This window comes from Seriola aureovittata, chromosome 15 (assembly GCF_021018895.1).
Source record: "Seriola aureovittata isolate HTS-2021-v1 ecotype China chromosome 15, ASM2101889v1, whole genome shotgun sequence".
Classification (NCBI taxonomy): Eukaryota; Metazoa; Chordata; class Actinopteri; order Carangiformes; family Carangidae; genus Seriola; species Seriola aureovittata.
Genome location: NC_079378.1, coordinates 1988686 through 2016072, shown reverse-complemented (window position 1 = coordinate 2016072; position 27387 = coordinate 1988686). Strand labels below are relative to the sequence as shown.

Sequence of the window (27387 nt, the reverse complement as noted above, 5' to 3'; positions counted from 1 at the left end):
AAAATCAGTGAATGCAGCTTGAGTTCCCTCCCTGCGCAGCATTGAGGCTGATAGCAGTATTATCACGTGTAGATCAATCATATGACATATGACTTCATCTCTCTCTATCCTGGCGTCTCATCGCGGCAGGAGTAGGTCAGTTAGTGCACGCTAAAGTTTTGCATTCTTAGACGAGGGAGGGAGCGAGGGAGCGAGGGAGGGAGCGAGCGAGCCACCAGCACAGATTCACATGTCTGTGAAGTGGCTGAAGGTGGAGGAGGAGGAGCAGAGGGTGAGGCAGAACAGGAAAGGTAATTGTGTCTCTGGGGGTCGAGGTAGATCTGCCTCTGATCTGACAGAACAGGAAGGGGAAGAAAAAAAAAGAACAGGAAAGATTCCTCTCCTCTCTCAGCAACTGTCGACTCTCAGCAGGAGGAGAGGAAACAGAAAAAGGAAGTATTGACCCAAGGTGGTCTGATTCATCCTCCTCGGAGAATGAATGGGGAGCTCTGTTCTTATCAGATTTACTGCTCTGCTGGTAATACCAGCTTTTCTTCCATGCCAAACAAAGGCAGTCCAATAGTACTCCTCTGTCTCTCCGTGTTCACTCCTCCTCTTTGTTGTGCACAACAGATCTGAAGGCGGCTGAAAATGATCATCTGTTCAACAGCGAGTGCTAGAAATAAGAAAGCAACAATGGCACCAACAATTGGTTGATTTTTGAGCCACCAGCTGACATCAAAGGTACCACAAAGCTTAGCAACATTAACTTGAACATTTTAACCTTTCTTTCTTTCTTTCTGTCGAGAGTTACATCAGTGATGACAGAGGACGACACACACAAATGTGCAATAACCAAATGTCCGAAGACCTAAGATCCCTTCAGGGTTTATCTTAATATTTCCTTCCTTCATATAAAGATACAGATTTTGTACAGTGTTGTGATTTAATGCTTTTTTTTTTTTTTACCAGGAAACACTCTCAACATTAGTTTAAATATTAATAGTAAATCGTTGTACTCTGGAGGATTCTCCTCGCTGCAGTCGTACAGCAGAAGAGCCTGGAACATACTGAGGGCGATACAAACACTACCCCAGTGGTATTGATTCAGCAGAGACCTGCAGACAAACACACAAAGCATCTGGAGGCTGGGTGGCACCAACCGCCTCGTCTGATAAAAATCTGACAGTCTTAACTCTTGAGTTTCACTTTTTCTCTACAAAGTTTTTCACTGAGCTGTTAAAAAAAAAAAAAAAAAGTTCAGAGGTCACTGGTATTTTGTTCGGATTTCGATGTCACTTATCCCACAGGAGAAACTTTTTTCTCTCTTATTCAATAATGCATCCACTGAAGAATAAAGCCACCGCCACAAAGCATGGTGACGTAACTCTTTGCAGAAAAAGGTGATGCCTCAGAGGTTAGCGTGGCATTTCTATTCACTGCGGTCTTTTCTTTCATTGTGTGTTTTATTTTCTTTTTGCTTTGTGCTGTTCGAGACCTTTTCAAGTCTGGTCAGGTGCGACGTGTAAGACATTTTCAGAAAACAGTGGGAGATGGCAGACAATAGTTAGCAGATATTTCAAGACCAAGAAGTAATTGAACAATAATGAGTAAAAAGTACAATCCTGTGAGGAGCTGGGATGCAGATGGCTGCCGCTAAGCTCTTCCTTCCTTCAAGACTTCCATGTTATAATGGCACATATCCAATTTGCATTGATAACAGTGGCAAATTAACTACTCAAACTTCTTTGTAGTTTTTCACAATGGCTCTTTTTTCCAGATGTAATTAGAAGCAGCTTCTCAGCTGAAACGACAACTGTTGCTGGCCAATTTTATCAGCATTATCTAGATCGTCAGTTAAGCTAATTAAGCTAGTTAAGATAATTCACCGATGGCTGCATACAGGAAAAAGTCACCGTCCTCATAAAGAGCAGATGAAAATAAGAAGCTGTCCTTATATTTCAGTCCTACATAGTGGATGTTTAACTCCTGAACTGTCCTCTTTGTGTTGTAACCTGTAACCCGACATAATGATGTATTTAGCTGTTTCAAGACGTGCCTCCTGTGCATAGTTACAGTTGCTAAGCTGTGATTGGATGGTCAGTATTTGGGTGAGGGGGTGAGCAAAGAGTCGACCGCACTGTGAGAATCCTCTGTCTCTGTCCGTGGTGCTGAAAGAGTCCAAACAAGTTCCTTTTAAGAGTTTTCACAATCAGTCACTTTTTTTTTTTTTTAACACACACACACACATTCATGCATTCATTTGGGGTGTTGGGACTTCAAAATTCACTGAGCCACATAAAGCTCAAATCCACCTTCCCAGCAGTCTTCAAGTCTTTGGGTGTCAATATGGTGATCGTGAGCTATTTGACCGGACACACTTGAACTCAGTTGGACTTCACAATTTAATGAGCATCACAATAACTGAATCCTTGACCTCTGAACAGTCCTCTGACTCCTTCAGGCTGTTGATTAGACCTTTTGTATCTGTCCTTTTTGAAGTCGGACATTAAGTTCCCCATGGATTGAACCCACAACCCACAAAGAAAATCATCCAACACCCTGAACGAGTTGGTCAGACACTTTTGAGTCTTAACTGTGAGTGTTGGACTTCAAAACTTACCAGTCCTTGTTACCAAGTTGAACTTCTGAACTCCCGAACAGTCCTCTAATACGCTGAGCTATTTACTTTAGGATGGTTTAACTCTTCTTCATGAGCTTTTGACTCTGTCGTTCGCGATCTGTCCAAAGGAAAAGTTGTGACCACCTTCGGCAGGTAATGGAGGCCAAGTGAAAAGGAGACCTGTTGTACTTTGTACTTTAAACTTGTACTTGTAGCATGCAAGCACACACACACACACACACACACACACACACACACACACACACACAAATACATAAAAGGTCTTCAAAGTGGAACTCATAATGTTTATTCCTACCTGGGGACAGACACTTTGTAAGCATCAAACATTAGATGAATTGATGAATGGACCATTAAAAGGCTACATGAAAGTTAATTAGTGATCACTCATGCAGGTGAAATTGGCCACTTCCATATCTTCCTTTCTCTCTCTCTCTCTGTCTCTCTGAATGTTTTGCTCAATAAAATATGAATTTCCATTACAGCCTGTCACTTATCACACACTGTGCTTTGTAATTAATGATTGAACAGTTGATGGAGATAAAACATGGGCTGCGTGGCTGGTGGTGTAGCTCCTGTGATGCCCTATTAACTACTCTATGCTGCACCTTGAATACTGATTGAGTAGAAAAGTGCCCGGAGCAGAAATTTGTTTGTGGCAGCGGGAGGCCTCGTCCTTGTGATGATGGCCGTTAGGAAGGAAGCAGCAGAGCACACAGCAGGGAGGCAGACGAAGCATCACAAAGAGGTTTTTTTTTTCTTCTTCTTCTTCTTTTGTACAATGTGAGTGCGACTTACACCGGCTTTTATGAGGTGGGTATTGGAAATGTTTGATAACACACAATACAGGTCCTCAGCAGTGTGGATTCACTCGTGCACCACCCGCCTTGACAGTTGAATTGGATCTTTTTCAAGTGTTGGGGTGAATGAGATGAGGTCAGGCCACCCTGGGGCTGTTATTTAGTGAAGCGGCAGCAGGTGAAGCTCTGTGAGACATAAGAGAGATGATGATTAGGTTGCTAAAAGTTTGCTCGTATCTTCTGAACAATAGCTTGTCGGTGGGTGTTCTGTATGTTGTATGTACAGTGACGATGTACATCACAGCTTAGTGACTTTCCTCCCAACCTGAGTTGACAGGATGTCAGATGCTGCCCTGCTTTGGCGAAGAGGCGTTTTTATTAATGATTGGAATTTATTTAAAGGAGCTATATGTAGGTTTTTTTTTTTTTTTTTTGCTATTGCTGCATAGCTAACGTTAGTATCAACAGCCATTTACTCATCAGGCTAGAAATTGCGAATTCAGCATCTAACGTCATTCTTTTACTCTGTATGGTTAGCATGCTAACATCTTCTCCTGAAGTTAGCATGCTTTCCGATACCGAGTCACTGTAGCGTCCAGTCTGCCCTGAGGACGTGGCGCTGCTCAGAGTCCATATAATAACCCCTGGTATTGTAAAAACAACGATGGCTGAAGCTCTTCAAACTTACATACAGCCCCTTTAATGTGACGGATATCTAACGCAGTAAAAACAAGCTGCCGGATACAAAGTGATCACCGTATCTCCGGCTTTTTATATGGTTCAAATGTTGGCAAACAATATTCACCCTCCCTCTAAGGAGTGTACCAGCAGGAGGTGTGCTGGACCTTTGTCGCCGTGGTAACAGTGACAAACACGCCGTTAAGGTTGCGAATGTTCATCGACTCTATTTTGGAAGCTGCTGTGACCGGAACAGAGGAGCTGCTCCTTCTTAGCTGTGCGCTGGTGTAACGCAGAGTGACAGTGAAACCAAACTGAACCCAACAGAATTCTGTTTAAAGGAAAATGAACTGAATTAAAATGAATGTGCATCTATGGCGGGGAGGGGGGAGGAAATGAAATGGAAGTTCTGCTAAAATGCTGGGTTAATGTGGTGTCCAGTTCCATCTCCTGCATATTAGTGTTGAATGATTACAACAGCTTTTCTGGGAGTTAATTCCCCCGTGTGTTTGAAAGAGAGAGAGAGAGAGAGGGAGAGGATAGAAGAAAGGAATATTTCCAGTTTTCTTGTATGTCTATCTGTAGAAAAACAACACCTAAGCAAAGTCACACCAAAATGCTCACAGAGACTCCGATTGCAGAAAGTTTTTCTGTCTCCTTGTCTCGTTTCTCAAGGTCTTGTTAGAGCAGAAAGCCTCGCTGGAATATCCTGGTGACGTGTACTGAAAATTTAATCAAAAGGAAACGGGCCGGCTCAGTGTCGCTTCCTTTTATTTGGAAACACACAGACGGAATCTCCTCGCATGTCAGGTCCTGGCTTGACTGACACCGAGAGGAGAAATGAAACTTAAAAAAGACAATTGTACTGTCATTTTACTTAAATACAGTAAAGAAAAAGCAGTTTTAAAAGAGATAGAAATCTTAGTTTTTGTCTTGAGGATCAAAGTCGAGGCTGAATAAATCCCTGTGATGCCTCCCATCATTTATTGCAGCGTTCAGTATGATATTGGTGACTGTTTCAGTTCAGCGACCTCCTCTAATCATTCATAATTGACCACATCACGAACGCCATCAATCAGAATAATTAGCCACTAATTATTTTATGCTGATTTTCCCGCACTCAATTAAAGTTAAATGACTGTGGTATTGAAGCTTTGTTTCAAATGCCGGCGCTGGTGCATCAAATCAGCCATTGTCTGTCTAAAAGGCCAAGACACGCCGCTGCCAAGGAGTGTGTGTCAAAACAGCCACCGCTGTTATTTTCTATGTACAACTCACATACACTCGCCGAAGTCCTATTTCCAGCCTCGCCGCGGCTGAAAAAACACATTTTGTTTCCTGGAGAAAAGGTTGTTTTGTACTTCCTGGCTCCCGTAGAAACTCGACCTCCCTCTCCTCACCTCTCACAGTCTCTGTCTGTGTGTCGATGGATGATGAGGTCGAGAAATACAAGGAGCTGTGCGACCCACAATCACATTATTATTAAAAACCGAAAATGCCTGCAGAGCCGTCGCTGTGGAGATTAGCTCTCAGTGCTCAGATTATTACGTTTTTACATTTTTAGCAAAAAATAGACGCGTACAGTAGGTAAGTCACCCATGTCATTTTGTTGTCGTGCTCTTCGTGTGGTCAACGCGCCGCAGCGCAACGCTTCCTGTTGGTGACAGGGGCGGCACTTGACTACGTGATATGACGCGCTGTTTTCAGCTGAACCATTCGTTGCCTTCCAAACTTAATATGCAAAATATTTACTTATTTGTGTGAAACTTTGCGATGCTGATTGTGACGTTGAATTGAATTCAGCAGCTACAGTTTGACGTGCAACATAATCTAAGAGTTGAACAGTGTAGGTGTGTTGTGTGCTCACTATGACTGATGTTGGGATCAGTATGTGCTATGTGCTGCACACGATGGGAGCGTAGCATGGAATACTGACGCAGTGTTCGGGTCGTGTTTTATTCAGTCTCTTCCTCCTCGGCTGATTGGCTTGGCCGTCTCTGAAATGTCAAGTCGTCTGGAAGCAAACAGTAAAACAGAGAGCAGCTGCTGTCGCCGCTCGCCACAGTGGTTTGTTTGACTGTACTGTGGTATCAGCTAACAGCCTGGCTAATGGTATTCCTTGCAGTCAGACGTGTCGCTTGTATTAACAACATTTCACTAATTGCATCCTCCCATGGAACCAATTAATTTACCGTTGTGCTATGATCCTATAATATCTGGAGTCACTAAAAGTCATTTCTAAAGCAGAGAGAATTTCATAAATGGCTGCTTATGCATTTTAATGCTGAGTAGAGAATAATGGCTTATGGTGATGAGTGTGTGTTTGTGTGTGTGTGTGTGTGTGTGTGTTTGTGTGTAATGGCAATGAAATTTAATGTGATTTTCTAGGATTTTTTTTTGAATCTTTACTTTGTCTAAAGCAGCTGTCAGCAGCACACTTTAGGAAGTAAAATGAAACTCCTGCAGGTTTCTGGCCGGCTGCCAGGAGGAAGACTGAAGTGGGTATAAAGTCTGTGTTTCTTCTACAAATGTGTGTTTTATCTTTTATTCAAGCATCTTGCAGCAGCAGTTCTATTTGTGAATAAACTGCATTGCTTATTATGAATCAAGTCTGTATTATTTAGTACTGCAAGGTATTTTCTTTCTTTAACTACCACCTGACACTGCTCACTATTTCAAACTATTGTTCCTGGAAACCTCTCATATGTTTATTGTCATGACAACAATACCTCACTCACACGCTTCTTTAAAGGAGCCATTTGTAAGTTTTGCTATTGCTACATAGCTTGCTACATAGCTAACGTTACAGCTGTTTACTTACAGGGGTAAAAGAAACGTGGCGAGTTCGGCATCAAACTTCATCCCTTTACCTGCCAAGAGCTGATGTTAAACTGTTGTTTTGCTTCTATTTCTATCACTTGTTTTCGTCGACTGACGTTAGCATGCTAACCAGCTAGCTCCAGCCAGTGGCTTGTCTCGTCACTTTCCGATACCGAGTCACTGTGGTGTCCAGTGTGCCCTGGAGCACAAGTCTGTAAACAGCTGTTAATGCTAATGTTAGCTTTGTAGGCTCCTCTGCTCGCTTGCCCAGTGCCTCCAGCAGGTTTACAATCTTCTCCAAAAACAAACTGAAATATACATTATACATTCACAAGAGGAGGACAGCTGTTGTCCCCTGGGTCCAGCATGAGTCTTCGTCCAGGTCCGACGTGCTGCTGCCTCACACGAGACAGTCAGTCGGTTTAACAGGTAACACTTGTGCCAATAAGAAACCTAGCCATGCTCCCATGAGCCACTCCCTCACATCTCCCCCCACTCCTGCAGCTGAGCCCGACACCATACCCTCCAACCACATAACGGTGTGTGTGTGTGTGTGTGTGTGTGTGTGTGTGTGTGTGTGTGTGTGTGTGTGTGTGTGTGTGTCCTCTGTGTGCTCCTGCAGGAGCTGAACCAGATGAGGAAGGTCGCCCAGGTGGGACTTGATGGTGTGCGGCGGACGGACTGGCACGACTACGAAGCGATGAGGAGAGATGCCGCTCGCGTCGGTGGGTCCAGAACTCTTTGCTCATGCTGTTGTTTCACTGAGGCATGTTTGCTGAGAACATCTGCTCTGTTTCAGCACGAGACCACACACACACACACACACACACACACACACACACACACACACACACACACACAGCTGCAGCACTACAACTGAGCTATTTTTTTCTTCTCTTAATTCCCTCTGAGTGTTTTTCCCTCTCTCAGAAACACTGTAAATCAATGCTGCGAGTAAAGTTCTGAGTTCATAATTAAACACAGCTAATATTCTACAATAAGCATTGATTCAGCCTGAGGCCTCGAGTGGGAAACATACCTTTGCCTTTTTATTGCTATTGTAACAGATTTAACTGGCTTTTATATGGTATTAAAAGATACTTAGGTGGAAAATTAGCTGAATTTGTGAGCGAGCTCCAAGTGGATTGAGACTCTAAAAAGATCATACAGTAGATTTAATGGGATACCAGGTTCTGTGATTATGACTTTATTTATACAAGAAAGTTCTGTCCCGTAATTCACTTTTACTTTTTCACTAATGGTTCCTTTTGCTTCCTGAGGAGATGAAACAGGAAGCGGAAGGATGTTAGGTCTGTATGTATCAGCAGCAGCATAATGTGGAGTCACCAGTTGTTTCCACCTTCTGAAAAAATACCCAGATTTCCTTTCAGCGGTACTCACAGTTAATGTGAATGACATTTATGAGTTTAAATATATGCACAGCGTCCTGAATTGTAAGACTTCCAGCAGTGAAATAAAAGTATTTTTTTAATGAGGGATTTTAGACGTCCTTCCTCATGCCTGAGAAATAAGCTCAAAAAATCAAACATTCCTGCACTTCATTTTGCAAATCTTAAGTGAACTTTTTGAGTGAGAGGATCCATAGAGAGACGTTTCGATGTGTAATATGTGCATGAAAGGGGAAAGGTGGGTGATCACTCAGGGAAACACAGCATCGCTCCACTGAGTGTGGGTGCTGCCGCTGAACCGACTCCCTTTATGATAAAGTCTGAAAAAGCGGAATACGTACGACAGCTGCAAAGATATTGGCTTTTGTAAAGCAATAAAAAAAAAAAAAAATCTAAATATGCAACCCTTCTTAAGAAAGAATTCCCTCCATAAAGGTGCCAAATTATGAGGCTTCATGAAGTTTAATCATCTGTCGCTACTTTCAGTGATGTGTGAAAAATGTGCTGCATGTTGTGCAGAAAAAACAAACATTAGATCCACGAATATCCAATTTTCAAGAAGAAAAATTACAACAACAAAAAAAATCTTGACTCCATTAAAAAATAATCTAATAAGTGAATTTTGAACATATTTCTCAGATCACATTTGCCCGAAGACGTAGTACGTAACAAGTTTATTACATGGGCAAAAAAGTAGAGCGTTAAGTAGAACAGTTTATCTTTGAAATGAGGCATTAAAGTGAGAAGTTATTTTCCACAGTTATTACCTTCAGGAATACAGACACACCGTTTCTGCCTAATGGAACAAGGCAGCCCGCTTTAATCTGATGCCCTCCTCTGACTATAGATCAGCCTCCACGCATGCGTCTGCGTGTGTTTGTGTAGAGTGCGTTGATGAGTGGCTAATGAAACATGCAGCACTGTGTAATTTGTTGCGCTGCTGAAATGAGCTCAGATTTCAGAAAGTTTTGTGTGTGGAAAAAGGGTCGTTAGAGAGAGATTAGGCACATACTTGATTTGTGATATATTGTGGAGGTATGAAATTGAAAGAACCGATTAATCAACGGAAAAATTATTGGCAAATATTTTGATAAGCAATGTTTTTTTTTTTTTTTCCCCCAAACTGGTTCCAGCTTCTCAAATGTGATTATTCAGTCTTCTGTGATATTAAACTGACTGCCTTTGGATATTTTCTATTCATTTACACTCATTCAAACTGATTGAGCGTCTTACACGGCACATATAAAGCAAACACACCAAATATAAACAGAGCGAAGAACATGCCGACGCTCCCAGCAAAAAATACAGGAAGACAAGAGAAAGTAGTATACACATTATACATTACAACAAACTAACCCTTACTTTCATAAATATATACTAGCTTTACTTTGAAAAGCATAGGAGAAGTAGATGCTGATGTACTTTTCAAAGTAAAAGTTTTCACTAAATCTATGTAGTTTTCCAGGGTGTACTGCATGTTGTCACGCACTGACGTGTGTGTGTGTGTGTGTGTGTGTGTGTTTGTGTGTTGTAGGTAACGGTGAACAGGGGAAGCCGTTCCCTCTGTCAGAGACCGACCAGGTGGACCAGGCCTACAGGGAGAACGGGTTCAACATTTACGTCAGCGACCGGATCTCACTGAACCGCTCCCTCCCTGACATCCGCCACGCAAAGTGAGTCCTGTGTGTGTGTTGGTATCTGTGTGTGTGTGTGTGTGTGTGTGTGTGTGTGTGTGTGTGTGTGTGTGTGTGTGCGCTTTAGCTTACTCAATGATTCCATCTTCAGCGGTCACCAGTTAAAGTCTTGTTGACTCATTCATCCACCCAAACCTCCTAACATAGACTTGGTCGCTCTTGATACTACGTCACCTGACTTCCCTCTTTGTTCCCGTCATAATTATAATAAAGGTCACCCGTCAGTAAAACACTGTGGGTCGTAACAAGCTGCTTCTCTACGTACTGGAAGTGCTCTTCATTCACACTGTGACGTCACGTGATAAAATGTTTATTTAAAGGTTTATTTAAAGAAGTTTTGTTATTGCTACAAAGCTAACATTAGCATATGGTGAGTTCAGCTTTAAACTTCGCTCCTTTACTTTAGCCAAGAGGCATTAAGTCTTTTTCCGATCACGTCTATAGAAACATAATTTCAGGAAATTGTGACAAAAAAAAAAGATTTTGAAGTTTTAGAATTTCTCTCTAAGAAACCAGAACCTGTCGTGACCCGTGTGCTCGCTTCCAATCCCAGAATGACATTGTGAAAAAAGGCTTTTAATCACAGCTGCTCTTTTTGCCTGACAAGAAGTTTCCTCTGACACTTGACCCTCCCTCTTCTTTCATGTGGAAAGCAGCTTTGATGCTTCTTCTCTGCCAGTTTCCCCAGGAGATCCGCTTCTTTCTTATCTGTGTTTAAAAGCGGGACTTGCTTGACCTTACCCATCTCTTGCCCCGACCCTTCTGTGCTGTCAGGTGCTCAGAATAAATCTCCAAACATTCACCCACACAGAGCTAATATTTTGTTTTAAAGCTAACTGCTGGAAGAAGGGAATCCTGGTCGGGATGCTGGTGCTTCCACATTTGTGCACGTCTTCATTATCAGAGTGCAAGTCCAGATACGAGTCTGTGTCTTCCAGTGCTGATTGTTACACTGACTCTGCATCTTCTTTTCAACAGATCCTTTCAGTGCAGAGGGCGAATAAATAAATATTCAAGGTGTGTGTATGTATGTGTATTTTAAAAAAAAAAAATTTTTACATTCATTTTTAATGTGCCATGATTTTCACGAGTCCAGACTTTTTATATTTTTTTGTTTTTTTGGCGGGGTCCTGGAGGACTGGAAGCTGCTGATGGCTAGTCTGATATAGGGCAAACACTTCACGCTCACATTGACTCCTGTGGGGAATTCAGAGTCTCTGAAACAGCTCTCCTCCAAACCTTTAAATATTACAAGGAAACTAGCTGGATACCAGATACTTGCTTTTTATATTTCACCAAAAACTGCAATCTACATCCATCCCCGACCTGAGCTGCAGAACAATGACCTTTGACCTGACACTAATTAGACCATCGACCGTCATTTGATTTCGATTTTGTCTCTTATACAGAGAGTGTTTGAAACCCATGACCAGAATAGTCACACATTCTGTCATCGTGTTTCTTGTGGATGGAATTACAGTGAAAATAAATGCTGTTGTGCATCACAACAATTCCTCCAAACACACACACAATACGTTGCTTGTCATTTCCCTCCAACATGACTCATATTAGCATATTTTCTGATCTGTTGCACCTTCTGTCTGAGTCAGGGTTTTTTTTATTTTCTTCAAAAACTCATGTGACTATTAGAAAAGTGATTATCTGAGTGTCGTCTTCTTCTCTGCCGCCGCTGCGTTGAAGTTATAGTTATGTTTATGGGCCGACAGACAGGCAGCTGTCATGTAAACATCAAGTGTCTACACGGCAGCTGCTCCAACCACAGTCTCGCTTTAATGCCGCAGTAATTGAATTATTAGCATGTAAATGTGTTAAGTGAACGAATGCTGCTGAGAGCTGATGTTGCAGCCCGGCTGCCAGACACTCATCACGCTCCTGTGTCCAATCAGATGGACACACCTGCTCTCCGCATCAACCAGTTGTAAACCCCCCCCCCCCCCCCAATATTCCTCCCCCACTACCCCCCACTCACTTCATCTGCCCTGTAGGCATGTTGCTGCCTCCTGGTGATTGGCGTGTTGTCTGTGCCTCTGAGGCAGCCGGTCCCAGACCTGCGACTGACACATTCGATTTCTGCACGCTGACGAGATTTAATTGAAGCACACAACGCACGCACACACACACACACACACACACACACACACACACACACACACACACACACACACACACACACCTCCTTCGCCTGTGGACTTGGACAGGCTTTGTTAAGATTCACCGGTCGGCCGCCTGTCGATCACCCGGCCTGCCTGTCTCCCTGCGTTCATATTTGAATGAATAACACGCAGGCTGATGTTCAACACACACATTGATCGACTGACACAGTTCACTACACACACTCTCTCTCTCTCTCTCTCTCTCTCTCTCTCTCTCTCTCTCTCTCCCCATCAGCGAGGGAGCGTAACTCTCTTCCCATGATTAGTTGCTCTGCAGGGGTCCTGCCGCTGGCTGTGATGAGCGTGTGCGAGGCGTTCGCTGTAGCCCGTCATCGGAGCGCGTGTTGGCAGCTGATAACAGCTGCATGTGCTTCAAATAATGAAATTCGAATAGGAATTTAGGATGAAATTAGGATGAACGTATCACTGGCATCACTGCGTGAGCTCCGTTCAGCGACCTGTCTGTCTGAAGGTCCTTGAATTGTAAAAAAGGTCAAAGCTACAACAAACTCCCCAGATGATAATTCATTAATCCCAAGAAAAATATTCTACGTTTCAAATCAATTGAAAATAACTTAATTTATCCGTTAGGATAAACGGTAAGTGAATCGGCTCAAGCCCCGAGCTACAGCTAGCTCTGACGGATGCAGGCACAAAGTTCGACATGGCCGCTTGGTCCTGAGTGTGAGTGACTTCTCCTGCAGCCTGAAGGCTGTGTGTGTGTGTGTGTGTGTGTGTGTGTGTGTGTGTGTGTGTGCGTGTGTGCGTGTGTGTGTGTGTGTGTAGGATTTGTAGTCCTTTTGATTTGAGTCTGTTTTGCTGTTTAGCTGCTTCATGGTTCTCGCTCCGGTCCAGTGATTTTGCTCATTCTGATGGTTTTGTTGAGAGGATTTAAGGTGAAAGCATCGGGCTGTTATGTTGAAGGTGATGATGGATTCAATGAAGCACCTGCAGAAAGCTAATAGATAGAGAGAGGGGTGGCATGGCTCAGGTGGTAGAGCAGGTTGGCGGCTAATCCCTGGGCTTGCGTCAGGAGGGGCAGCCGGTGCGAAAGCTGCGCCAAATCCAACATAAGGCTGGTGATCCGCTGTGGCGACGCCTCGCGAGAGCAGCTGGAAAACTATAACAACAACAACAACAACAACAACAACAACAACCTGTGGAAAGCTAATGGAGCTGATTGGTCGGCCTGGAGTTTGCGGAGGTTCCTCAGGAAGAAGAGGCGTCGCTCACATTTGTTAGAAGGTCTGAAGGCGAGTTTGCACGCCTCCACTCTCTACGCCGCCTGGCCAGTGACCTCCGGTGTAGGGATGAGGAAGTGATGAGGAAGTTAAGGTTAAGACAAACTCTGAGAATACGTCCATCTCAGCTTGTCACCGCCCTTCAGGGGGAGCGACTGTCAGAGTGTTTGATGTTGATAGATGGAGATTCAGACCATGAAAATTTCATCATCAAGATACAAACAAAGATTTAAATTGATGAAAGTGTCAAAGTGTCGTATCTCACAATGTTAAGAAGTGATAAATAAAATTCCTTGGGGTCGTGATAAGCAGCTCGCATGGACGAGCTACAGGAAGCGCATGTCGTTGTATCCATTGCTCTCATGGCAGGAAACGTGTTGCTACTTTATTATTATATATTGTGTTGAGCAACATGTCGGGAAACAATCTGCACTATCAATGTATGTGTGAATGTATGAATCAAACAGAAAGGACTGCCTGAAATCTTTTCTCTCTCTCTCTCTCTCTCTCTCTCTCTCTCTCTCGCTCTCTCTCGTTCTCTCTCTCTCTGAGACGCGAGCAGACACAATTTTCACTGTAAAGCGAATGATAGGAAATGCATTGAAATGTAGTTTTAAAGAAGATTGCATCTGGATTTGAACTGCTGTCCGCCATCCTGCTCAAACACATCCATTCACGCGCTGAATCCATATGTCACCTGAGTGTCCTGAGGAGGCGAGTGTGTAACCAGAGGAATGAATGAGATGCTTTCTTCCTTCCTGCAACAGAAGTGGGGAAAGAAAAGCGAGGACAGGATTGTAAAATGTCCACCATCCCACTGTTAACAGCTATATTTACATGTTTGTGTGTGTGTGTGTGTGTGTGTGTGTGTGTGTGTGTGTGTGTGTGTGTGTAGCTGTAAACAGAAGCTGTATCCAGAGAAGCTGCCCAACACCAGCATCATCATCCCGTTCCATAACGAGGGCTGGTCGTCGCTGCTGAGGACCGTTCACAGCATCCTCAACCGCTCTCCTCCACAGCTCATCGCAGAGGTCATCCTGGTCGACGACTTCAGTGACAAAGGTACAGAGAACACACACACACACACACACACACACACACACACACACACACACACACACACAGAAATATAATATATGACATACAGTAGATGTCCTTATATCAAAAGTGACGTTTCCATGTCTCACTTATAAGCGGATATCTTATAATCACATATATATATATTAGAACATCTATTAAATATCCATAGTACATACGGTATATTAAAAATATCTGAGGAATTTTTCTATAGTATAACATGATGTGAGCATTTACATTAACAATATATATTTAATGTATATATGCTAGTTTATTTAAACAACTTACATATACATTTCTTTATATATGATTTTCTTTATTAATTTCTCATTCATGTTAAACGTCTATTTTCTCATATTGAGAAAATGCTCTTTTTATGTTCATGATATCAACTTCAATTTTATTAATTATATAAATATATTTCAACATTTGTACATATAATATATTTGCATATGGGTCTGAACAGATACAAGCTAAATTTGTCATAATAATTTAGCGTTATTTGTATATTTTCATTTCTGTATTTCACAAGCTGACCCATGCACTGCTGAACCACTGGCTTCTTTTCATAGTCACTTCCTGTTCCTGACGGTACAGATCAGGAGCTTCAGTGCGACTCACAGGGAAGAATTCCCTGTCCGTAAATTAAAGTCACCGATCAGTGACTCGGTTACTGATTACTGAAAGCTACTTGTGAATTCTTGCCGTCTTTAGAATCTTTCTGAAACAGAAACTCCTCGTCTCGGAGGGTTGTTCAAAGTTCTCCGTCTGTCTCTGACCTCCTCGCACAAAGACAGGCTAAACTGTTCAAGCTCCGTTTCTGATATGAGATCTGTGCTGGAAACCAGAGTGATCAGTGGACGACTAGGAATGTCTTTGATGATAACTTGACACGACGCCGCTCTAAACTCCCAAAGCTTGTAAGAAAAGTATTTAAACTGCATCCTATAGATGTAAGATTAAGGCTGAATATAAAACGAAGCACCTTTCTACAACCTCAGAGGAGGGGGGGGGGGGTATTTACCTGTAAAGTGCCACACAGAAGCTTTGTTTGTGTCTCGGTGGCTGAGGGCTGCAGTAATTGGTCATTTCATCATGGCTGCCCATTTTCCACACCAATGATGACAGTTTAATCATAATCTTTCAAAATAAAAGTCACAACATTTCCACTGCAGCGTGGCTCCTCTCTGTTCAGCAAATGTGGCCTTTTGTTTGTGTTTCTCTGCTGCCGCTCGTCTGCTGCAAACATCTCTCTTCTATTGTCGCATAGTTTGGTGTGTGTGAGTGTGAGTGTGTGTGTGTGTGTGTGTGTGTGTGTGTTCATTTTCTCTCTCTGCCTTCCCCAGCTCTCTTAAGAAAGTGTTTAATTCCTTGTTAATTAGTGCTCTTTGTCATCGTCCCTCGTTGAAGGATGTGTTTACCTCTCGTCTCCACGGTAATGAGATGTTTCATTGCCTGAGACTCATTTAGAGGTTAACACCCATCTGAGCCCAGAGGCAAAACTCTCCCACCGCTTCTTGCCGTGTGCAGCACAAACCGCTCCGTGTCTGAAGTTACACAAGATGTCTCAATGTTTTTTCTTTTGAAAATCGCCATTTTAAGACGAGTTTGTTTGGAGCCTTGCTTCTATTGCCAAACAATATCAAGATGTCATTGTGCACGTGTGTGTGGGCGGCGTGTAGCATGGGCTTTGTTTGTTGTGAGATGTTGGATTTTGGTTACTTAACAAAAACAAAATATAAAAGAAAATATCAACGTCAGCTGTCGTCAGTCTTCCACATCAACCTGACGTCGGCGTCGGACGTCCTACTGACACTGAATTTTGGTCACCTGACGCCACAACCTACATTCAACCAAACCATCCACGGCTTACGATGTTGGAGGCAGCTGTGTGCCCGCTGGGAAAAACTGTCATCCAGCAACATTACATTTCCTCCAGATCCTCTTCAGCCAATAAGAAGTGTTTATATGAATAAGTCTTAGAGGAAAGAGCTACAGAGCCCCCCCCCCCCCCGACTCACAGATCCCTGTGGGTGGGAAGCAAAGGACGACTCAGTTGTGTGAAAGCAGCCTGGAACCTGGGACGGGTCCGGGCCCTCTGTCGTCAGGATGGATGGGAGAACATTACACAGCTGCAGGGGCGGGACTTCACCTCTGCGGGACATCTGCTCTGACACTCCCTCTCACCATCACTGTCCTTTGATAAGAAATGAGTTGGGCTGTAATTAAGGCTTAAGAGACACAAGGACGAAGTGAACTTCAATCAGTTCTGGTCTCTGGTTGAGGAGTCGGTGTTACAGCGCTGGAGAGAATAATCCCGGACACTTTCTGTGCGGAAAAGCACAAATCAATGCTCAGCTTTGAACCCTTGCATAATAAATGAAGGCACGAGTGGCTGATAGAGGAGCAGAGGAAAAAAAAAGTGATTTATTATGAAGTGTGGTTCAGACTCACAGTGTGCCGCTTCATATCTGCCTCACATGCTCATTCAGCGAGATGAGAGGTAATTTTCTGTAAGACTGAAGATAAAAGGTGGAAGACTGACGTAACACATGCACCAGTCTTCACTCGTCTTATTATGGCTTATTTGTTTACTTTTTCCTCGCTTTCAAAAATCATCAATAAAGATTAAGATTCACTCCTGAAAAAAAAAAAAAAGTTAGTGTCAGCTTCATGGTGGGAAAAAAATGTTCTAGTACCAGTTACTGCTGCTAGTTATAAGCTCCTATTTTAAAGCTCCATATTTTCTTCTTCTTCTGTGTTTTATTTGAAGTGTTGATCCATAAGAACATATAAAAACCATCTCAGTGTAGTTTTACATCTTTCTCTGCAAGGTTTGGATGGTGGGTCCAGGTGGGCGGGGCTTGGTGACTGCTTTGTTGTGACATCACAAAGTTCCAGAAGTCCTGACGGTTGGTTTTAAGGCTCAGTTTCTGAATAATCTCCCCCTGGTAACGCTTCTGTTGAGTACTTGCAGCACGTTTGTTGTCAAATTGATGAAGATGTTTTTCTGAATTTGTTTGTGTTTTTTCTGTTTGCATGTGTTTTCTTAAGTTGCTGTGCGTTGAGCTCTCCGGGCCACCGTAGATGAGAGCCAAAAACTAAATGATAAATGGATGGACTTCACTCATATAGAGCTTTTCTAGTCTTACTGAACAATCAAAGTGCTTTACAATGGACTTTTTTTTTACCATACACACACTTTCACACACACGTTGATGCAGATCCGATCGTCCAATTAGTGGACGACCCGCTACTCTACCTCCTGAGCCACAGTCGCCCCGAGCGAGACAAACAAATTAGTAATACAAAGGAAATGAACAACTAACTGTCTGCGGTTGTGTGTGTAGAATGTGAAGCCAGAGATGGTCTCATTGTGCTCATTAGGTGCCATCAGAAATGAAGCGACGCTCCTCTCGTCTCAAATGTTTTTCCCACTAAAAGGAAGTTGTCCATGAAATTACCCCCCTGCTGTGAAAGAACAGCGGAAACACCAGGAGGCAGCATCTTCACTTTCGCTTTATTCTCTTAATTTCCACCGTGTGGCAGATGGAAGGTTTTGGACTGCAGCGTCGTTGTTTTACACTTAAAATTATATTTTGTCTAATTACAGGTCTCAGTTGAGGGCAGCTCACTGTGTTGGGGGGGGGGGGGGCCTCTGAGTTTATCTCTCGCTCCGCTTCTCTCAGCCTCTCTCCGCCGCCACATCTGACCAGCAGGCAGCTCTGATTTACAGCCAGCACTCAAGCGTGACACAGAGCTACAAAGTGAGCAAGTGTTGCTATCACAGCTGACAACGGCTCTTTTATATCTCCCTGTGTCAACTTTTCTCTCCCCTCATTTATTTCCCGCTCTGCTGTATACAGTACGAGCCTGTGAAGTATCTGAATTCAAACCCTCAGTATGTGAGAGATTTTCCTGAACCACTAGAATAGTTTTATGTTTAAATCCCACCTTGTTGCCGAGACAGAAAAACTAGCACCTGTCTCCCTCTGTGGTCACGGTTTCACATATTATTGGACATATGTTGGAACTGACATGAGTTTGATGTCCGGAGGAAATAATCATAGTAATTTATCCACTTTGCAAACTGGGAGAAAATTTTCTTATGGATCAACACTTCAAATAAGACACAGGGAGAGTGTAAAATAAGGGACATTTAAATATTAATGAACATGCTGTGTCACAGTTTAAAGTGTTGCGAGTGCCTCATAGGAATATAAAGTCGCATCAAGTGGATATTGTGCAGCGAGATCAGATATTTCGGCGGAAAACAAACTCGTCTTACTGATGCATTCGATTTCATCAAGTCTGCGACTTGTCAAGTCAACAGCAGTAGTCTTCATTATGTTAACAGGAAGCGTGATCCGGACACAGTTACATTTCCTACAAGGCATGTTTGCTGTTGCAAATTGGTTGTATATAAACAGAATTTCTGGGAGACGGGGTTAGAGAGAAAGACCTGAGCACATGCTAAGTGGTTTATTAAAAGTCAGAGAAGCCCCTTGGTCGTCGTCTTAACTGACTGTTGTTACTCTGGATCAGCCCGAGTGGTTGTGCACATATTCCATTGAAACCAGCAGCAAAGGGGAATGTTAGCATCGCCTCCCAGTGAAAGTCATTACACAGATAATTTAACGGCTTTTTGTTTGCACTAACAGATGGAAACAACCACTTGCAATCACGCAAATATTAATGGCCTTTATACTTTTTCCTCTTACGATGAGTTTTATATTAGTAATCACCACCCACTCTTTGTTTAGATCAAATGTCGTATGAAGTCACCAGTAAGGAAGTGCTGGCCCTTTAAATGCCGATAACACAACACCAATATCAGCACATTATCAGCACAGGTACAGTGGTATCAGAGCGGGGTTATTGTGATATCGTTATGTCAACACTCGGCCACACTGATAATGACAATAGTGTGATTCCCATAGACCCCCCCCCCCCCCTGCTGTGTAAAGATGGTCACACTGGGTGAATGGCTGCATGTGTGTCTGGCAGCTTAGCGTTTGTGGCCGAGCGTGGGCGATGAATACTCGCTGGTGAGGCCCAAGTCATTTCACGGATTTATGGCCAGACGGAGCAAAGAGAGAGAGGGAGAGAGAGAGAGAGAGAGAGGCTGTAACTTGCCACTTACATAGAAACAGAAAAGAAGAGAGCTGCCTCCTCCTCCTTCTTCTTCTTCTTCTTCTTCTTCTTCTTCTCCTTCTTCAGGGAGGAGGAAGACGTGTGTGTTGGAGGTGAGACGAGGAGAGAGAGAGAGTGTGTGCATTAACAGTATGTGCCTGGCGGAGCCTCATATGTTCCAACCCATCAGCTTCTCTTGGCTTCAGATCGCCAAGCTCTCGTAGATCCACCAGCCTCAGCTGTTGTCAGTACTTTCAAACTTCACCTCTGCTCCTTATTCAACTGCTGTCTACTTGAAATAGTTCATCCTGAGTATCAGACAACTCACCTCCTGTAGCCTTGAAATGTATTCACTGTAGCTTCCTCCTTCATGTTGGGCACGAGCTGTTGTCAGCTTGGATTCGTAGACGTTTTAGTGGATTTCAGTCGAGACTCACATTCAATTGAAACATCCATAGAAACAAATACAAAATGCTCCATTTTCACACGTCAGCACGGGAGGATGGTTTACCTGCACGCACATCACTCTGTTAGAGGGGAGACATCGCTCCGGCTTGTTTGCATTTCTGCTGTAAAGTTAAAGACATTTTAACATGGGGATTGACTCAATGATGGAGCAATACTCTAGTGGTCATTAGAGGAACTGCAGTTTTTGGTTCTTCAGTCTTGGCTTCATGTTTCAGGAGAAATCAAATCAGGCACATTAGGCCTTTAAATATATATATACTGTATATATAAGTCTTTAATCAAAACCACATTATTTCCCTAAACGTTAGCAAAGGCCTCGGTAGCCTAAAGCTAACAATGTGTGAACCACCTTAAATGGAAAGGCGGGTAAAACAACAGTAGTGATGTTATTTAGCAGTATGTAGAGTAAACATAGTGTTTCATTATTGCATCATTAGTTGTTTTTTTTCTCAGGCATATCACCACCATATTATCACTTCCAGGATGCTGGCGCCAAATTAAACTTCCAAGCTTATTAGCGGGAACGAGTTGACAATTGTTTACAGCAGCAAAACCTTGTTTCCAGGCGTCGCTGATGGGGAGAGTCGTGCACCTTCACACCTTCACACCTGGGACGCTGCCAGTTCGACCACACCGGCACATTAACAGCTCCAGCACAGATTTTGTATTTTTTTTTAATCAGCAGTCTTGGTTGTGGAGCTGATGATGCAGAGAGAGGTGTTATTCATTCCTCTCCTCTGGCCATGTCACCCTGGGGTTTGAAAGTTGCCAAGTAGCTGGTTTGTTATTGTGTTAAATCTAGTCACAGCTGTTCTCTGAGAACTATGGATGATTCTCACAGTCAGAAAAACACACTGCGATAAGTCTGTGTGTCAACTCTCCTCCTACCAGCACTGCAAAGTGCTTGGATACATAACATTGATTTACTGTTTCCACTTCTTTACTCATGCATATTTTATAAACAGTACTGAGGGATCGCGCTGGTGCTCTTTGCATTTTTTCGTCTGATTACTGATCTGCTGCAGGCCTCTCCGTCTTTATGTAGCTGACAGTTGGTTTTAGATCTGTGGTGTGTTCACAAGCTGGAGGAATCTCCAACTTCAATAACGCTCCACACTTCTGGACACTGTTTTTTTTTTTTTTTGTTATGCCTCCGTGTCAGAGGTATATTGTTTTAGGACCACACGGCAATTATGACATTTCACACGAATTATTAATATTTTATATGACTTTCGTTTTTACTTCAGTTTTCTCTCTGAGAATAACAGAATCATAAACTACCAGAAGAGCTCAGTCAGGAAAAAAAGTCACGTACTGTATATTCCATAGTCAATAGTTTGGTAATCCATTCAACCAATTAAAAAGATGCAAAACATCTGTATAGTGTTTCTGCACTGTGTGTTTACTGACTCGAGTAATTGCGGCACGTTCGCTCTCTGTTTCCTCCTCACACTTTAGAACTGGTGAGTGAAAAACAAGCGTAGTCACCTTTGAACCGATCCTGGGCCGTGTTCAGAGCCGGCGTTAAAATGTGTCTCCACATGCATCTCGAGTGTGATCGGATCTCACTCACTTCCCCGTTATATAAGAGAGAGAGAGAGAGTGGATCAAACTTAATATTCTCTCCTCCTCTGTGTATTGCTCTTTCTCGCGCTCTCTCTCTCACTCACACATTAACAGCGGACCCGTCTGTTGATCGGCTAAAAACAACAATGCATACCTGTATATTTACATACAAAAGCAGGGATTGCTTTTTAAATCCCGGTGTGATCTGGCGAACTTGGAGCTGTCCACCTGCGATGGGATCGCCGCTGACGGATGTTAGTGGCAGGTCCGAACAGGGTCCTTGAAGGTGCTGGGGGTAACTCTTCTTCTCCCACTTTATTACTGCAACGGTTCTCAGATCAAACACTTGCTTCAGAGTAACTGCAGGTGAAAACGCTCCTTTATGTTTGCCCTCTGCCGCCTGTTGTTTTCTTCAGCTCTCACACCAAATACTTTTGTAGTATTTGTCAATAACACTGATATTTATTTAAAACAAAACCCCACTTGTTCCATGTGATCGCAGCCAGTATAACAGAGCCTGAGTTTATCCAGCGGGACCACGGTGGCACACTCAGCTACTCTGTGATGGAAACCTGCCATTGGCAGATTGATCATCCAATTACTTTCCCCCCTTCCTGCTCCCCGATGGGATTAGTTGAGCAAATGGCTGCAATACTTCATTTCAGATAAGGAGTGGCCTGCTCTTATGCAAAGTGTCTTTTGATGTATTTCCAGTTAGATGTAGAGGCGGCCTGGCGGTCAGACAGCACGGCTCCCAGCAGGCGTCGGCACAGCCTCCAGCCTGGAGCCACCGCCGAGATGACCGGAAGAGGTCTGCTGCTAATTGTGCAGAAATATGTCTCACATTTTGGTGGGAAAACAGATTATCATTGTCTTCAGATGGAAAACAATTCTGATCTTTGCCAGTGTGGGCGCACCGAGCTGCCAACCACAGCTGCTTGTGGAATGAAGCCACAGACATTTTTGCACCTTCTCCTCTTAAAGTCAGGATTAGGTGGTTCCAAAAAAAAATAAAAACATTTTCAGAATGAAATATTGAAAAGGATAAAATGAAACAGTGCTGCTCTCTGTAAGAATGGCCACTGCATCAAAGAGACAGAAGCTGTTGCTGGTTACTGCCATTCTGTTTTTAACACCACGCTGTGTATCCAACATACGAGAAGAATGACACTAATGGAGTCTGAGCGGTGAAATGTGTTTGTCAGATTTCTGCCTCGGCTCACACTATGTTTCCCTCCAAGAGTCTGTATTTATCTTTGTTTAATACATGAGAGGCTTCAGAATGTGTTTTATCAATACTCTTTTATAAGCCCGTTCCCTCCGAGTGGTATTAGAGGTTATTAGAATCAAACGGTGCATCTTCTGGGAAGCAAGGGAATCTCAGAGCAGTTTTAACCTTCAGACTGAGATTTGTCATGTCCAAAATCAACAAGTTGAACTGAGTTGGATGCTGAAGAAAGATCGTGGAACGTCTAAAATGTAAAGGGTTCATCCTCAGGGGAGCACGGATGCCTTCAGTGAATCTCAGAGCAATCTTATCTGTTAGAGTATGAGATGTGTCATGTGCAAAATCAGCTATTTGAACTGAGTTGGATGCTGGAGGGAAGCTCGTACAGCATCCAAAATATTAAAGGTTCGTCCTCTGGGGAGCATAAACGTGCTCAGTTAATTTCACAGCAATCTGTCTGAAACTTTACATGTTGGAAATTCGGGCTGGATGGTGGCCGCTGGTACTTAATGAACTGATTCAATTTCAGGACAGTTTAATAAATGATTTAGTTGCTCTGGCTTCCTGAGAAAGCTGCTGTCAGCAGTGTGCAGCTACTTTGAACAGTCTTATCAACAGCGGCAGCCTCGCCATCTGCATGATGGAGAGGTGAGGAGAGGAAGCCGCGCTGATGAGGAGATAGGAGACGATTTGTGGGACAGGCGAGCGCGATGGGGGAGAGAGAGAGACAGAGAGAGAGAGAGAGAGAGAGAGAGAGAGAGAGAGAGAGAGAGAGAGAGAGAGAGAGAGAGAGAGAGAGAGAGAGAGAGAGGCAGAGAGAGAGACAGAGAGAGACAGAGAGAGAGAGAGAGAGAAAGAGAGAGGCAGAGAGAGAGACAGAGAGAGACATAGAGAGAGAGAGAGAGGCAGCAATGCAGAAAGACTGAACAAAGTTCAGCATGTTTATTCATTCATGGCATTGCGCGAGAGTGTGTGTGTGTGTGTGTTTCTGTTTGTGTATGTGACTGAGGCTGCAGGGAGATAATGGGGTAATGGCGCTCAGTGAAGTGTGACGGAGAGAGTGATATGAAGAGGGAGGTTGAGAGGGAGACAGACGACAGAGGACAAAAGGAGCTAATTGAGTGTTGCCATTTAGCGATGTAGAGCCATCAGTGGGAGCTGATCGATTCAAACGTCTTTCTGAAGAGGAGAGGACCAGATGAGTCACGTTTACTGTGTGAGGACAAAGTACATGACATCTCCTGTAGCTCCGGTGATGTATAATTGGCCTCAGCATTAAGTTATAACATAGAAGATGTAGTCTAGGGATTCATTTAAAAGCCACTTGGCAAATTCCCCTCCGTCTGATTTGGCCTTCAGGGTCCAACCACTATCACAGTTCTACTTTAGCTGCTGTGTTCTGCTACGTGCTTTTTTCCTTGTGAATGTATCACCAAAAAACGAGTGTTGAAAAATGTTCCGACAGCTGTTTAATGCCAAGTGTTGAAGAGAACTTAAATGTGTTTGATATTTCCTCCATCACCTGCCACCTGCATGTCTGTGGAGGGGCAGCGGAGGAATGTATAAAGTATTTGTCTTTCCAGAAGCGCTTGAAAAGCAGATGCTGGCCGCTCTGGAAGAAAAAGCTGGAGGTTTAACTTTACACATTTATTGTTATCTAACTCTTTTTCTAACGCTTGGACTTTTAACCAATCAGAGGAGGCTAAAGTCAGGGGTGGGAGCTCACAGCTGTCAATCAATAAATGCACACGTCTCTGGTCTACTCTACTCAAGCGAGTGTTAGCTGCTGGAAGACGCCGCTGCTGCTGACTCACAGTTTAGCAAACTCCCGATTCCTGCATTAACTGAGACAGTGAACACAACAAGGATGGGAGAAGTCACTTAGTCACTCACTCAGTTCGGGCTGCATGCCAGTGTGTATGTACAGTAAAGGAAGAGAGAAATGTATAAATAATACACCATATAAACTGTATTTGTTTCTTATTTTCCCCAGTTTTTGCTCATGCATATTAAATCCATCTGCACTTTTAGAAACGGCTTATATTTAGAAAATGAACAAACAACAGGGATTTAATAATCCCCGTACTTGTCTGAGCCCTGGAGTACTGATGTGCACTAAAACTTGGCAAAGATCTACCAGTAAGACTAATGTGATGCTACACCTGACAGTAGAGCTGTAATTGGGGCGGCAGAGTAGAAGAGATGTTCAGGGACAGCAACTCCAGGGTTTTCAGGCAAAAGTATGAGGGTTGACACTTTTCAGGTACGTGGGACAAAACATGTGTTCAGCAGACAGCAGAGGAGGTGAGGAGATGAGTCTCCACCACCTTCGCCTTCGTATGCCACGTAAACCATCTTCCACCTTTTGTTTACTCCGGCTACGGCAGCGATGCAGTGATACTGGACTGCTGAGATGCAAGTATGCTAAAGTATGACGTCATCGGTTAGTCATGCAGCGTCATAAACCTAGCTGTGTTTCCTGCCAGTGCCGCAAACACTGACCTACAACATGCTCAGGCTCTCCCTTCCAGAATCAGTAATTTAACGATAGCAGCAAGAAACTCAAGCTGGCACAGGGGGAAAAAAAAAACTGACAGTTGAGTTTAATGGAGTTCACAAGGGCATTGGAATATTTTTGCTGAGGGAATAACTGAGAAGCTCCGGTCTTTGGTGATGTGGCGCGTCTGGGGATTAATCCACCACCCTGGAAACAGAGCTCAGCGGGCCGTGTGGAATCCACTGTGTCTCAAAGCTAATTGAATTTTTAGAAAAGGCATCAGGGAGGACGTTGATGGTGGTATTTGTGTGTGTGTGTGTGTGTGTGTGTGTGTGTGTGTGTGTGTGTGTGTGTGCATCTAATGCAGGAAGCCCACTTGTAATCCCCAACAGCTCTTATCACATTGAAATCAATTAATACAGTTTGAAACATGGAGCCTGATAGAATTTAAAGGTCCTATCTGTAATTTCTGGTCATCAATTTAAAATGTATTTACACACGTGGCTGTTAGAGGGCAATACATGAAAATATGAATTATGTATTTTTGAATCACAATTTAAAAATATAGGCATGTTTACAAACATATGCAAAAAAGCACAAAATTAGTCTTTAGAAAGAATTTAATCTAAGATCAAAGGTCCAGACCCTGATTTGTTTCCTGTCTCCAGCCATCAGCTAGATTAGTTCCTTTAACCAGGAATCTTTCTTGACTTTAACCAAGTAGTTCTAGTTGCCCAAACCTAACCAACCCGTAACCATAAGGGTGGCAGATCAGAAAAGACTGAGTCATTTTGGAAGACGAATAATTTCTTTTGTTGTTTCTTTCCCCTACGGTGTGAATTATTCCTCACACATGATGTCTTCGTTGAGCCGAATCATTCGCTTTAAAGAAGATATATTACTGACATGGTAGGAGGGGACAAATTGCAGTTAAGATGTTTGGGATGTAGAGGAAGACCAGAAGTGACTAACTGCCCCTTTAAACGCTCCAGTCGGCAGATGTTGGTTTTAGTCATCGAAGTGAGACGAGCGTAACGCATGTACATTTTATCAATGACATTTTAAATGCACACAGACACTTTGACAAGAGCCTGAGGCCAACTGCCGGGCCTTTCATGTGCTAACAACTAATTCATGTTTGAGTGTGGCCCCATGTGAGCAGATGAAAGAGGTCCGGGCGGCTCCGGCGCCGTCCACAGGAGAAATGTGTGAGTGACAGGCTGCAGGGGAGGGGAGGCAAACAGAGAGAGGGATGGATGGTGTAGTGGGAGTTCAGGTGCTGAATAAATGGCCTGGATTTCTTCTCACCGACCATGTTGTGTGAGTAATTCTTCCCTCCGCTCCTCGCTGTGAAATGACCCCGACATCCATGACACCTCAGCCCTCCAATCTCCTCTGCTTCACATTCTAATAAAGACTAATGTGTTTGCCGACATCAGCTCGCTCTCATTAGCGTGATTAATTGCCTCCTTGCTTTCGGTAAACAGTATGAGCTGTATTCCAATTTATTCAGGGAAAATTAACCAATCATAATTAAATACTCTGATCTCTCTCTCCCCCTTACCTCTCCCCATACAAGTTCTCTTCACACATGGGGCAAATGTTCGTTGATTAATTTCGCCTCGCTTCCTGTCATTAGTTGGATGATGTAAGTGTGAGCCTTCATAAAGAGCCAGAGTCGGCCTCGTAGCGGTCAGTTTTTAATGGGCTGATTTATTGCGGAGGCATACACGGAGGACATTTTGCCTTTTCCTCACAGTCTGACGCCGACCTCACAGAGCACCTTCTGCCCTTGTTGCAATGTCACACTTTACAGCGTGTAGGTCAGCCGCTGTGCAACGCAATAAACACAGCAATGGAAAGTAAATACGGCTGACCTTCAGTAGTCCAGAGACAAAAACTGCTCACTGGAAAAGTGGGGATGGAAGGACGGTGAGAGTGGTGGGGTCAGCTTTTGATGGAGTGATATGGAGAGAGACAGC

General features: G+C 43.5%; 1 protein-coding gene across 3 annotated transcripts in view; it reads left to right on the top strand.

The window, feature by feature from the left end:
* LOC130183020 (polypeptide N-acetylgalactosaminyltransferase 10-like) overlaps window positions 1–27387 on the top strand; it is a 62765-nt gene that overhangs the window by 11306 nt on the left and 24072 nt on the right. For all 3 annotated transcript variants that reach the window (XM_056398324.1, XM_056398326.1, XM_056398327.1), the window contains exons 2-4: window positions 7541–7643; window positions 9862–10000; window positions 14332–14498. In XM_056398324.1, coding sequence (XP_056254299.1) covers window positions 7541–7643; window positions 9862–10000; window positions 14332–14498 — 409 coding nt within the window. The remainder of the gene's footprint in view (window positions 1–7540; window positions 7644–9861; window positions 10001–14331; window positions 14499–27387) is intronic.